Source organism: Leptonychotes weddellii, chromosome 10 (genome assembly GCF_054177405.1).
Source record: "Leptonychotes weddellii isolate Sample4059 chromosome 10, ASM5417740v2, whole genome shotgun sequence".
Lineage (NCBI taxonomy): Eukaryota > Metazoa > Chordata > Mammalia > Carnivora > Phocidae > Leptonychotes > Leptonychotes weddellii.
The window spans coordinates 1,516,284-1,529,004 of NC_138378.1; the positions used below are offsets into that span (position 1 = coordinate 1,516,284).

The following is a 12,721-nucleotide window of genomic DNA, read 5'->3' on the forward strand; positions in this document are numbered from 1 at the left end:
GGCCAGGGCTCCCGCTCCCAGAGACCCCTCCCATCCTTTCTCTTTGGGACGTTCCTTCCCCTGAAACCCGCTTGCCTGAAGCATGACAGGAGGAGGGGTCTCACAGGGCAAGTTCCCCCGAGCGCAGATGAAAGCGTGCCCCCCTCACTCCAGGTCCCCACAGTGTCCCCGGCTCTCGAAGAGGGCCGGCCAGGGTCACCGGGGCTGAGGGCACGGGGCAGGCCTAGCGGCGCAGGGACCGGCTCCTGTGTGAGCGGGCCGGCTGGCAGCAGGCGCGCCCCCCGCCCGGGCGCCCGCCCGCTCGGGCCGGGCTCTCCGCCAGCCGCCGTGCGCTCCTGGCTGGGGCTCCAGCGGCCCGGCGGGCACGCGGCGCTGTCCGTGGTGCTGCCGGCGCCGGGCGGGGCGGGGGCGGGGCGGGGGCGGGGCGCGGGCGGCAGCCAATGGCGGGGGCGCTGCGCGGGGCGCGGGGCGCGGGGGGCGGCGGGCTGGGCGCGGGGCGAACTCGGCGGCGCGCTGCACTCGGGGCGCACCGGCGCTCTGGCGGCGGCTCGGGCTCTCGCTCCGCTCCAGGTCCGCTCGGGCTGTAGCGGTGGTGCCGCTGGCCCCATTCGGCCCGGATTCCGGCCCGGGCCCCCTCGGCGCCGCCCGCTCCGGCCCCGTCCCGGGCCTCGGCGCCCGCGGACCATGCGCCGGGCACCCCCCGGGGAAGCCGGCCGGGCCGAGAGCCCGCAAACACCAGGCTCCCGGGGTGGGGCCCCTCCCGGCCGCCCGGCCGGCGATCCGCGCCCTGCCCCGCGCCCCGGCGCCGCCTGAGCCGGCGGGGCCATGGAGCGCACGCCGCCCGACGGGCCGCTGAACGCGTCGGGGGCGCTGGCGGGCGAGGCGGCGGCTGCGGGCGGGGCGCGCGGCTTCTCCGCCGCCTGGACCGCGGTGCTGGCCGCGCTCATGGCGCTGCTTATCGTGGCCACGGTGCTCGGCAACGCGCTGGTCATGCTCGCCTTCGTGGCCGACTCGAGCCTCCGCACCCAGAACAACTTCTTTCTGCTCAACCTCGCCATCTCCGACTTCCTCGTGGGTAAAGCCCCCAGCCCCGCCCGAGCCCAGGAGTGCCCAGCTCGGCCGGGCCAGCAGGGATTGGAGCGTGGACTAGGGTGTCTTTTTTGCTCGGGCACAAGCCCCGCCGGGGAGCCCTGTTTGGGAAGGGGGCATTCGGGACCCGTGGGGCGGTGGGCGCGGGCGAAGTTCCTTGCCTCCCACGCCACAGGACGGGGGCCCGGGAGGGATGTTTCTCGGGAAGGGGCCCCGGCGCGCGGGCGCTTGGCAAGGCGCAAGGCGCAGCAGCCCCGGGTGCAGCGCGGCTCCTGCGCTGTAGCCAAACAAAGGCTGCTGGCGGACTCAGGACATGCGGAGGGCGCTGGGAGAGGTTTGGGGGAGGGGACAGAGAAAGGAGTTTTTAGAGCCGTGGTGGGGGAGGGGGCCGTGGGGGAAGCGGGGTGGGGGTGGGGGAGATGCTCGGAGGAGCGCGCTCTCACGTGTACGTGCGCTGCTGCCGGCTTGGGGGCGGGGCTCGCGGAGGGGGCCGGAGCGCCAGACACCTGTTGGGGCTGCTAGGTGCGTCTGCCAGACACTGGTGGCGGTGGGAGCGGCTGGCGCGGCGGCAGCCAAATGCCCTTTGAGCCAGGAGAAAGGGTTTCTCGTTTTCTGAGCTGATGAGGAAGGGCTGTCCAAAGGCCGGGATAGGGCTGGGGTCCAGCAGGCAGAAGGAGAGGGAAGAAATTCTCCTTCCTCCTTTTGGGCTTGGGAGGACTGGTCTGGAAGTCCCAAATCAAGGCTCAGGGTTTCATGGTGCCCAGAGGTCCCCACCCCTGGATCTTCCCTCCTGCCCCCAAGTTCAAGGGACGCCAGTGGGACTGGAGGCTAGGCAGGGGTTGAAGGCCAGGGGCAGGTTAGAAGTTGTGCCTGAGAGACAGGGTGGAGGGGAGGGCAAGGTAAGGCTTGCTGGTCCCAGGAAAGTGGCCGCTGTGTAACCCCCAAGTCCTGCCTGTCTCTCCATTGTGGTGGGGCTCACCCTGCGCGCCCGTCCAGCCATGGCCCACTCTGGCCCCACTCTCCCACAGGGGCCTTCTGCATCCCACTCTACGTGCCCTATGTGCTGACTGGCCGCTGGCCCTTTAGCCGGGGTCTCTGCAAGCTGTGGCTGGTGGTGGACTATCTGCTGTGCACCTCCTCGGTCTTCAACATCGTGCTCATCAGCTACGACCGCTTCCTGTCAGTCACCCGCGCTGTGAGTCTGGGATGCGCTGCCCGTGTTCCGTCCTGGGAGGAGGGGTGGTCAGGAAGGGGCCACAGCAGAGGACGGCCATTCCAAGCTGTAGGCGGAACCAGGTGAGCCTGGCCCCTGCTGGCCTCACACCTGACATACGGGGAACTCTGTGGTCAGCTACCCACTCAGTAGCCAGTTGCTGCCAGTAGGATGGGTCCTGGGACAGGCAGGAGGCACTCTCTGGACCTGGCTTCAGGTGTTCCTGAAGGAAGAGGGACAATTCAGCCTCCACCCTGGAGCAGAGCTGAGGGAGGATCTGGGCCAGAGGCCCTTGGTGGTACCTCCACCACCCTCACACATACGTGTGTGTGCGCGAGCATACCCCAGGAAGTCAGGCATCAGCTTCTGGCTCCACAAGCTTCCCTTGGCGTGAGTGGTCACCCTGAGTTAGGGACGCTGGACCACCTGGCCTTCCTGCGTCACTGCCGTGCGGGCACGGGGGCAGAAGCTGGAGCACTGGTCTCTTCTTTGCCCTCTCGTATCCTCCTTGGTGGCTCTACCAGTCACTCTGAGCGCCCTCTGCTGGGGGCCTCACGTGTCCTAGTCTAGAGAGGCCATGGGACGGAGGACAGAGCATGGGTTTGAGGTCAAGCCCCAGCTCTGCCCCCTTGAGCCAATCCACCTGCGGTCTCTGCCTCCCTCCCTGAGCCACCAGGAAAGTGAGGATGGCAATGGAGCTGCTGAGACATCCAAAAGGTGCCAAGCACAGAGCTTGGTGCCCGGTGGGCGCTCAGTGGACAGGGGACGATGGCAAGAGACCCTCAGGATGCTCACTGCTGATGGGGGTAGTACGAAGGTAGCCTGGCACAGAGGTAGCATTCAGGGTTGATCTGAGGGAGGCTCTCCGACTGTAGGCGAGCGAGCCAGGGCATCCGCCAGCCCAGGATCCGTGTGGGGAGGGGAGTGAGGCCACGCACAGAGGCCCAGAGGCTGCCGGCGGGCAGTGGTGGTGTGGGGGGGTGCTCCCAGCCCGACTGTGGCTGCCGCCTGGGCCCGGTGCCCTTCCCTCCTGACCAGCATGTCCCACGGCAGGTGTCCTACCGGGCCCAGCAGGGCGACACGCGGCGGGCAGTGCAGAAGATGGTGCTGGTGTGGGTGCTGGCCTTCCTGCTGTACGGGCCGGCCATCCTGAGCTGGGAGTACCTGTCCGGTGGCAGCGCCATCCCGGAGGGCCACTGCTACGCTGAGTTCTTCTACAACTGGTACTTCCTCATCACGGCCTCCACGCTCGAGTTCTTCACACCCTTCCTCAGCGTCACGTTCTTCAACCTGAGCATCTACCTGAACATCCAGAGGCGCACCCGTGTCCGGCTGGACGGGGCGCGTGACCCCGAGCCCGCGCCCGAGGCCCAGCCCTGCCCCCCACCGGCCGCACCGGGCTGCTGGGGCTGCTGGCACAAGGGGCGAGGGGAGGCCGTGCCGCTGCACGGGTTTGGGGTCGGGGTCGGCGAGGCAGCCCCTGGCACCGAGGCCGGGGAGGCGGCCCTCGGGGGCGGCAGCGGTGGGGGCGCCGCGGCCTCACCCACCTCCAGCTCCGGCAGCTCCTCACGGGGCACCGAGCGGCCGCGCTCGCTCAAACGCGGCTCCAAGCCCTCGGCGTCCTCCGCGTCGCTGGAGAAGCGCATGAAGATGGTATCCCAGAGCATCACCCAGCGCTTCCGGCTGTCGCGGGACAAGAAGGTGGCCAAGTCGCTGGCGGTTATCGTGAGCATCTTCGGGCTCTGCTGGGCCCCATACACGCTCCTGATGATCATCCGGGCCGCCTGCCATGGCCACTGCGTCCCTGACTACTGGTACGAGACATCCTTCTGGCTGCTGTGGGCCAACTCGGCCGTCAACCCTGTCCTCTACCCGCTGTGCCACTATAGTTTCCGACGAGCCTTCACCAAGCTGCTCTGCCCCCAGAAGCTCAAGATCCAGCCCCACAGCTCCCTGGAGCGCTGCTGGAAGTGAGCTGGCCCTTCGTAGGCACCTGGGATGCCGGGGCAGGGCCCTCCCACTGCCACTTCCCCTTGAGGCTCTGGTTTCCCCTCCCGGGCAGCCAGCCCCGCCATCTCCCTCCTGGCTGTCCTGGCCGCCCCCCAGGTGGGAGGCCCGCCTTGTCTTCGGCCCACCCTCAATGCCACGGCAGTATGAGACCACCTGCCTGCAGTGGAGGCAGCTCGGTGGGCTGGCCGGAGAGGCCCTCGCTGCCTGAACCAGAATGTGGACGCCCGCCTTGCCACCCAGACCCTGGCTCCACCCCGGGAGGGGCCGTCCCAGCCCTGCCGCCCAGCCTCCACAGACGGTCTGAGGGCCAGCCGTGTCACCCTTCGCACAATTACTGCTCGGTGTTCTTCCCAAAGCAAGTGATTGGTGTGTGCTCCGCGCCGTGTGACGCAGCAGTTTGCCCCGCACGTGCACACACCTGCACACCCCGCCACCCAAACAAGCCTGGGCCGTTGGCTCTGCTGTCTGTCCCCTGCTTAGGCCCAGGCGCCTGCTCCTACATCCCTCTTCCCTCCAACTCGCTCTGCCCCCAAAGTGTCAAGAGCCCCCCAGGAACCTCGCGGCCGTTCTCTGCTCTTCCATCCTGGGTGTTTCAGGAAGACGAAGAAAACACGTCCGTGAACTCCATGTTCCTTGGCTGTTTAATCAAGAGAGATAAAATTGCTGAGGAGCTCAGGGCTGGATTGGCAGGTGTGGGCTCCCACGCCCTCCTTCCTTGCGCTGCTGCTTCCGGCTGAGCTGCACCAGCTGCTTCTGCCCACCCCGCCCCCGGGCTCGGGGTGCGGGGCCCTGACGGGCAGCTCTGAGAGCGGCCGGAGTGCCGGACGTCTTCTTGTCCAGAAGGCTGCCCCTCCTGCTCCATCTGCTCAACCAGCTTCCTTGGGCTGATGGGTAGGAGGGGCACTGGCCGTGCCCCGAGGGTCCCGAGGCTTGCAGGGGCAGCCCGAGGAGACCAGGGCCCCGGGGGGTGCCCAGGGGAGGGGCTGTTCACCATGTGCTGTGCACCCTGTCGGCGCTCTGCATGCTGTGCTCCCCGCGTGCCCACTGCGCTGCCCTGCAGACTTTGAGGTCCACAGTAAAGCGTATTTTTTTATTGGTGCTGATTCCTGAGGACTCCTTGTGGGGGGGTGTGGGCTGAGCTCCTGTATTTCAGTCGGGACCCCAGGGAGATACGAGATCGCCCAGTAGGCCATGGGGAGCAGGTAGGGGGGCAAAGGCTGGCCTGGCGGGTCACACTAGGTTTGATCCTGATCAGGCACACGTGCCCCAGCAGTGCCCCACCACGCACACCTGTTCAGGAGGGTGGCATGGTGCTAGGAGGGGCTCGCTCCAGCCTTGAGAATATGACCCATAGCCCCCCCTCCCCGGCCCGGTGCAGCCCATCCACCCCCCAGGACCGGGGTTCTCATCTGTCTTGGCCGTGATCTTCCACCTGGGGAGCTTCCAGGAGGCGTGGGGACTAGAGCTGAGCTCAAGGGGTGGAGGAGAAGGGATGGGCCCAAGGAGGGGAGGCACCTTGGATAGAAGAGCAGTCCTGGGCAAAGGCCTGGAGGCCGGACTGAGGGCAACTGATGGGGACAGGGAGAGGGAGAGGATGGTGCCGGGTGAGCATGGGTCCAATAAACAATCCGTCCCTGCAGCCTCCACAGAGGGGGCAGACACTGCTCCCACCCCAGGTGCTCAGAGTCCACTCAGAGAGGGGACAAGACCAGCACAACTTAGGGGAGATGCAAACTTGGGTGGGTCAGAAGCCCCCTCCTCCTGGAAGCCTTCCTTCCTTTCCAGCCACTAGAGCCCTCCCTCCCTGACTTCACGTTCTCTCCCCACCGTGTTGGCCCTGCTCCCGCAGGACTTCAGACAGAGCCTGTCTCGTGATGCTCTCTGACAGCCAGACGCCACCATCTCCCCCTCCGGACACAGGTCCGCAAACTCTGCTGCTCACCACTGCAGAGCGAAGCTGTTTACACCGACATGCAAGAGCCTTCCTCCTCCGGACACCTCTCACCCCAGCTGTAGCTGCACCTTCCTTTCCCAGACACCCCAGAAAACTTCCTCCAGAATCCTAAGCTGGCACCCCTTTTCCCTGCACCACCGGGGACCCCTCTGGCCGAGGCAGGTGCTCTTCTTGTCCCCCTCCTTGGTGGCCAGAGGGGGAGGTGAGCCTGGGGCTGGGCGCCGTCATGAGCAGAGGCTGCAGCAGGGGCAGCACGAGAAGTGGTGGCAGAGGCCGCGGAGGCCACCGTCCGCGGGGCCCAGAGCTCGGGCACGCCCTGTGGCACGGCCAGCCACTAGCCGGTGGCCACCCTGCTGGCCCCGCGGGACCTGGCCCGCCGCCCCCCCCCCGGTGGGTGTCCATCGCCGCATCCCAGAGCTGTCTGGGGAAGGACAAAGAAGCTGTTCTCCGCAGCGGTGGGCGCCGCTGTGCCCACCACGCAGCCAGAGCCCCCAGCTGCCCCTCCGCCCAGCCCTGCTAAATGGCTACAAATTGGAGGATAAAAGCGCAGGCTTTCAAGCAATCTTGTCTTCAATCTCTGGAAACTGCTGCTCCCCGAGCTCCTCCGTGGGGATGGAGGAGGAGAGAAGAAAGACACTGAGTCTATTGGGCCTGAGTCCTGCAGCAAACAAACACGCCGAGGGGGCCTTTCTCCTTGGATTGGACGCGCTGGCGGGAGAGACAAAGCCGGCGGGCCCAGGGCAGGCGCGGCAGCCTCTGCAGGGGTCCGCCCACACCAGCAGCTGCTGTTTATTAAGCGCCTACTGTGTGCCAGGCATTGGGAGGCAGATCAACAACCAGCCGATAAGCAGGGCCATCAGTGGGGCAGTGGGTGGAGAGCAGGGGTGCTCTGGCTCATTAGGCGGGGTGATGGGGAGCCTGTGTGAGGAAGTGACGTTTCACTCGTTCATCTCGCGAACATTTGCTGACCCCAGTGGCGGGGCGCTTCACGAGGCAGGGGTACCAAGCCTGGGGACTGAAGGAAGAGCCCGCAGTAGAAGCGGTACCCCTGGGAACAGGTTCTGGGTGTGGGTGCTGGGATGAAGACCCCACGTCTTCAGGGAGCCATGCAGGCACCCCCATCTTTCTACAAAAGGCCAGGTTACCCAGTATTTCCTTTGAGGAGCCAGGGGCACGACAAGGGATGGCTGTGGCCTCTCAGGCAGGGCGCTGGAACCCTGCCACATGGGGCAGCCACGAGGCTGTCTGTCCTCTCCCGCCCCCATCCCATGCTTACGCTCATGGCTGGGCTGATGGGTGCGAAGAACCTTTCCACCAACATTTACTGGAGTACCCTCTGTCCTCACAGCCAGCCCACGAGGGGTGCTCACATTCTCCACTCGGCAGATGCGGGAACCAGGGCTCCAGAGGCTGGGAGACTCACCCTAAACCCAGCAGGCAGTAGGGGCTAGGACTCCATCCCCCCCGTTCCACCGGGTTCTTCCCTGGGCACCACGGGGACAGTGTTGTCTGGAAGGGGTCCTGGGAGTCTTGGGGCCGGATCTCAGCTCTGTTGATCTCAGCACAAAGCATGTACCGAACACCTACTGTCTGCTCTCTGCTGTGCTGTGCACAAGGAGCTGGGAAAGTCACCCCTGCTGAGCCAGCAAGTAGGGGAGAGAAGGGAGAGGAGGCAAGGTGGGCTGTGGAGTTGGAAGCCCCAGTGCCCAACTGCCAGGTCAGGCAGGAGGCCTGGGGAAGGGGACTGCCTCAGCCTGCCCAGCGGGTCCGTGTGGAGGCTGGGACCGAAGCCAGGTTCCTACGGGAACACCTAGCCCTCTCTCCTTCCTGTCCCAGGGGTGGCTGGCCTGGTGGCCTCCAAGGCTGTCCCCTCTGAGGCTACCCCCTGGAGGGAGCACAGCTGGTGCGGCCAAGGCAGAGGGAAGCCTCATCAAAAGCTGGGAAGAGGCAGCTTCCTGGTGCCATTGTCTGAACGTCTGGATCCAGCCTTGCCTAAAGCTAGCGCCTGGACCTTTCTGTTTCATGAGTCACCAAACACCCTTTCCTTCCTACAGCTGACACAAGATGGGGTTTTGCAGTGTGATGGAAAATGTCTTGTCCAGCAACACTTGGCCCAGGTCAGCATCCCTCTGTCTCGGGGGCAACAGATCATTCCTGCTCGTGGGAGGCTTGTGTCTCTGATTAATAAAAAATGGGGAAGTGAATTACTTAGTAACATAATAATTAGTTGTTTGTAATGGTTATGGGTCGGGAAGCAATCTTTCAACACATTGGGCTCTGAGGGTAGAAAAGGCCACCTGCCTGTGACGTCCTTCCTGTCCACGGGGTGCCATGCAGGGACCTGACCTGGCCCTCTGCTTGGCCTTAGATCTATTCACCAGGGCACCCGGACAGCACTCAGCATCCTGCCCCCAGGGAAGCAGGCAGCTCACTGTGAAATCTGTCTGATAGGAATTTCTCAGGGGGGCACAAACATACATATCTGTGGGGGATCCATCGCAGACCCCGTGGACCCCGAGGCCGAGGGCAGGGCCACAGTCTGCACGCCCCGTGTGCTGTCCTCCGCACGCACACGCGGTCCAGGCTCAGTGGTGACCTGGGCACAGCCAGGGAGTGTCGGTAACCGCGAAGGACGCAGGACAGCTATCAGGACGTCGGTGATAAAAGTTGGGTGAATGTGGCCTCTGGCTCGGAAAACACCTTCTCGTCCTGTGCTCACCCGCCCGTGACAGGTGAGAATGGGATGAAGCGACGTGAGCGACGCGGGCGGGTGACGCGGCGCGAGGGTGCACCTGACCTTCTGACCGTGCGCCAGGGGGACCCCGTCACTGAGACTGCGGGTGGGGGGACCCGGCTGTGTTCTTCAAAAGAAAAGGAGAAGGGAGAAGGGAGAAGACGCTTTTGGGTGTAAGGAGAGGAGGTGGCGAGCGGCACTGAGCTGAAAACTCATCTGTGACACTCCAAAGTCACACCAGTTTCCAAATTCAAACATGACAAATTTCATGATCTTTAAATGCTTCCACTTTAAATGATGATGATCTTTGGAGAGTCCAGCAAACACTGGTTCCTAGCTGAGGTGTAGGAGCTGGGCCAGCTCAGTGGATGGGGAAGCACCAGCCTTCTGCCCTCCGTGCTAGGCTGCAGCCTGGGAGGTTCCCCAGCTTGGCAGAATTACATATTCCTGGGAAGCCAGGAGGATGGGCAAGCGGGCCAGCTGGTTCCTCACTGGCCTCTCCCTGGTGTCCCAGGGCCCATCAGCTTTATTTATCAGCTGAGGCTCTTCTCTGTCCTGCTCTGTCCCAGTCCCACCAATCCATTAATTCATACTAAAAGTGTGATGGACTGACTCTTTCAAGAAAAGTGGAGATTTACATTTCAACAGAGGGCAATCTTTAAGTCCAAGTGAGTCAAATCCTAATGCAGGGCTTTTTTTGTTTTTGTTTTTGTTTTAAGATTTTATTTATTTATTTGACAGAAAGAGACACAGCGAGAGAGGGAACACAAGCAGGGGGAGTGGGAGAGGGAGAAGCAGGCTTCCCGCTGAGCAGGGAGCCTGATGCGGGGCTGAATCCCAGGACCCTGAGATCATGACCTGAGCCAAAGTCAGACTCTTGAGCCACCCAGGCGCCCCCAATGCAGGTATTTCAGAGAGGAGCATACAATGACTGGCCTAAGGGACAGTGCCAGTGAACTTTCCTGAGCTCCTGCTACCTGCTGGGCCTTGAACCCGACACTGACTTCACCAAGGATTCCAGATCTATCCACCTGGGAGCTCAGAGTCCTTGGATGAAGGCCCCCCTCTCCCAGTGGGGCAGTGGTTCTGTGGGGGTCACCAGGCTATGGGGACCTATTGGGGTCACATGGATGTTTCCTGGGATCAGAATTGGGCCCTTTGAGATGCCCCCTTTGGTCAGCTGTGGACCCCAGATATTCTTCGGTGGTTCCCGTGGGTCAGCTGGCCCTGGGGCAGGCCCAGGGTGGTTCCCCAGAGTCACTTGGGAAGGCGTCCACTATCTTTGGGAGGGGGTAGCTGCTGCTGAGGCCACCTCAGGTACACCAGGGGGCAGCTGGTTGGGAGGGGCCAGCTGGGGCTGTCCTGACATAGGTGGGGTGGGGAAGTAACTTAGAACATGCGCTTCTGTGGTGGGGCATGGCCTATTGGAATTTTCTGGCCACCCTCCCTACCTGGGGGCCTCCCAAGATCTCAGGGTTGGGGGATCGAGCCCCGCATCAGGCTCCCTGCTCAGCGGGAAGCATGCTTCTCCTTCTCCCACCTCCCCCCCGCTTGTGTTCCCTCTCTTGCTATGTCTCTGTCAAATAAATAAATAAAATCTTAAAAAAAAACCAAAACAACCTGCATTAGGATTTAACTCACTTGGACTTAAAGATTGCCCTCTGTTGAAATGTAAATCTCCACTTTTCCCTGAAAGAGTCAGTCCATCACACTTTAGTATGAATTAATGGATTGGTGGGACTGGGACAGAGCAGAACAGAGAAGGGCCTCAGCTGACAAAGAAAGCTGAGGGCCTGTCCCTGGGGTTGCAAGGGGACTCCCTGAAGGACGGTGCCAGGCAGAGGCTGCAGGAGGGAGCCTTCCTGACCCCACAGTGGGACAGCAGAGTGTGAGCTTGGCAGGTTTTGGCCAGTGTGGACAGTGTGGAAGCCAGGAGTGGGTGGGGGCACGAAAAGGGGGTTCTGTACCTGCCTCTGGCCCTGGCTACCGGCCTGCAGCCAACCTCCCGCCTGCCAGGGGGCTTCCCTCTAGGGGTTGGAAGAAGGCAGTGCCCTTGGTCAAGGGGTGGAGGAGACTGCAGGGGTCCCCCTGCTCCCCTGCGGCCCTGGGCCATCCTCTCCTGGCCCAGCCCTCCAGCCCTCCCTCTAGGCCTCCTCCCTCCCCCTTGCCACAACCCTTCACTTGGGGCAGGCAGATAAAAGGCAGGAGCCCTGTTATCTGGATTTCAGATTCTCAACAAACAATGTTTTCGTGGTAGGTAGAGTTCTTTGTTGCGAATCTGAAATTCAAATCGCATCTGGCAACCCTCCCTGTCCTTCTCAGGGACACAGTGGCGGAGGGGATGCAGGGGAGGGCTCGGCAATGAGGAGACACCCAGCTCCGTGGAAAGGACTGAGTGGTTGGGTGGGGGGGCTGGAGGGGTGTCGGCCGGTGGCCTGGACCCCTGATGTGCTCCCTGGAGTACCCTGCGTGGGGCTGAAGTGAACAAGCTTAAGACGTGCAGGCCAGGCCAGTGGTGATCCTGCTGCCCTGGGCCTTTCTGTCCCCACTGCACAGATGAGGGAACCCGGGCTGGGGGTGGGGGTAACACAACTCCTCCCCTCCACCTCCAGTAGGGGCTGCACGTACTCCCAGGGCTGAGTGTCACGGGTCCAGTGACGGACCGTGGCCCTGGGGGAAATACTGGTACCCATCAATTGTTGGCAAAGACTTTCTCTTTCAGGAACCAATGATTGTAAGCCGGAGACTACCCTGGCTGTGCCCTGTGAGTCTGGGGGCCTGTGGATTGTGGGATCATGAGGTATGTGTGGTCAAATTCACTGTGACTCCCCAGAGCCCGTGTGGCACTGCAGACACCGGGCCAGGTGGCCTGGGAACCCCCCGCCCCCGTCCCATCGGCTTTCTCCGTACAGCCCTTTCAGAAGCAGCCTTGCGTGGCGCTGGCTGTCCGAGGCCACGTGGCAGTAATGAGACTACGAATGCTGTGGGCAGCGGACCGGGGTGTGCCCCGAGGGCCCCCTGCATGGACCCATTTACCCTCACAGTGCGCGTGCATGGTGTCCTGGATTCGGGAAGGACATCCGCTGCAGAAGCCTGACGCGAAGGGGTGTGCGGGCTGCAAACTGATTCATTATGTGTTCTCTTAACCTTATGTGTGTCTGCTTTCAACAAGCATTTATGAGGTGTGCCAGGCACGGTGGCAGTCCCGGGTACACAGAGGGGACAACACAGGCCTGATCCCGCGGTCTCCACGGAGTTCGTCCGAGAACAGCGGCTTCCCCAGAGTTTTGTTTTTCGTTCCCTTTTGAGGTTGTTGTAGATTCACACGCAACTGTAGAAACAACAGAGAGATCGCACGTGCCCTTCAGCCAGTTTCTGCGTGGGCGCCGCGCAGAGCGGCCGGGCGGGGCCACACCAGCACATGGGCATCACCGCAATCCAGACTCCCGGGTCAGCTGCACTCGCGTGCGTGTGAGTGTGCAACGGCACGTGGGGGGTGAGGCTAGTTTCTGTTATTGTGGTCAAATACACATAAAATGGGCCCTTTCACCCATTTCTAAGTGTGCGGCTTGGTGACGCCAAGCACACTCGTGCTGTGCACACGTCACCGCCATCCAGCTGCACTTCTTCATTTTCCCGAACTGAAGTCCGTCACCCGCTAAACGTTCCGCCCTTTGAGATCGTGCCACCTGTGCAGATTCGTGTGCTCACAGCTGAGGCA

The 12,721-nt window shown here is 63.0% G+C and overlaps 1 protein-coding gene across 1 annotated transcript; it reads left to right on the forward strand.

Annotated features, from left to right (window-relative positions):
• Positions 1 to 507: 507 nt before the first annotated feature.
• On the forward strand, positions 508 to 5,410 carry HRH3 (histamine receptor H3). Its single transcript, XM_006744627.3, has 3 exons — positions 508 to 1,075; positions 2,118 to 2,284; positions 3,356 to 5,410. The coding sequence occupies exons 1-3, from the start codon at positions 826 to 828 to the stop codon at positions 4,274 to 4,276; spliced, it is 1,338 nt and encodes a 445-aa protein (XP_006744690.3). The 5' UTR covers positions 508 to 825; the 3' UTR covers positions 4,277 to 5,410.
• The last annotated feature ends 7,311 nt before the right edge of the window (positions 5,411 to 12,721 follow it).

Excerpts from the sequence above, each read along its gene's own strand:
- HRH3 (XM_006744627.3), top strand. The coding sequence starts at position 826 with ATGGAGCGCACGCCGCCCGACGGGCCGCTGAACGCGTCGGGGGCGCTG. Across the intron at positions 1,076-2,117 it reads CATCTCCGACTTCCTCGTGG|GGGCCTTCTGCATCCCACTC; the intron begins GTAAAGCCCCCA and ends ACTCTCCCACAG. Across the intron at positions 2,285-3,355 it reads TCCTGTCAGTCACCCGCGCT|GTGTCCTACCGGGCCCAGCA; the intron begins GTGAGTCTGGGA and ends GTCCCACGGCAG.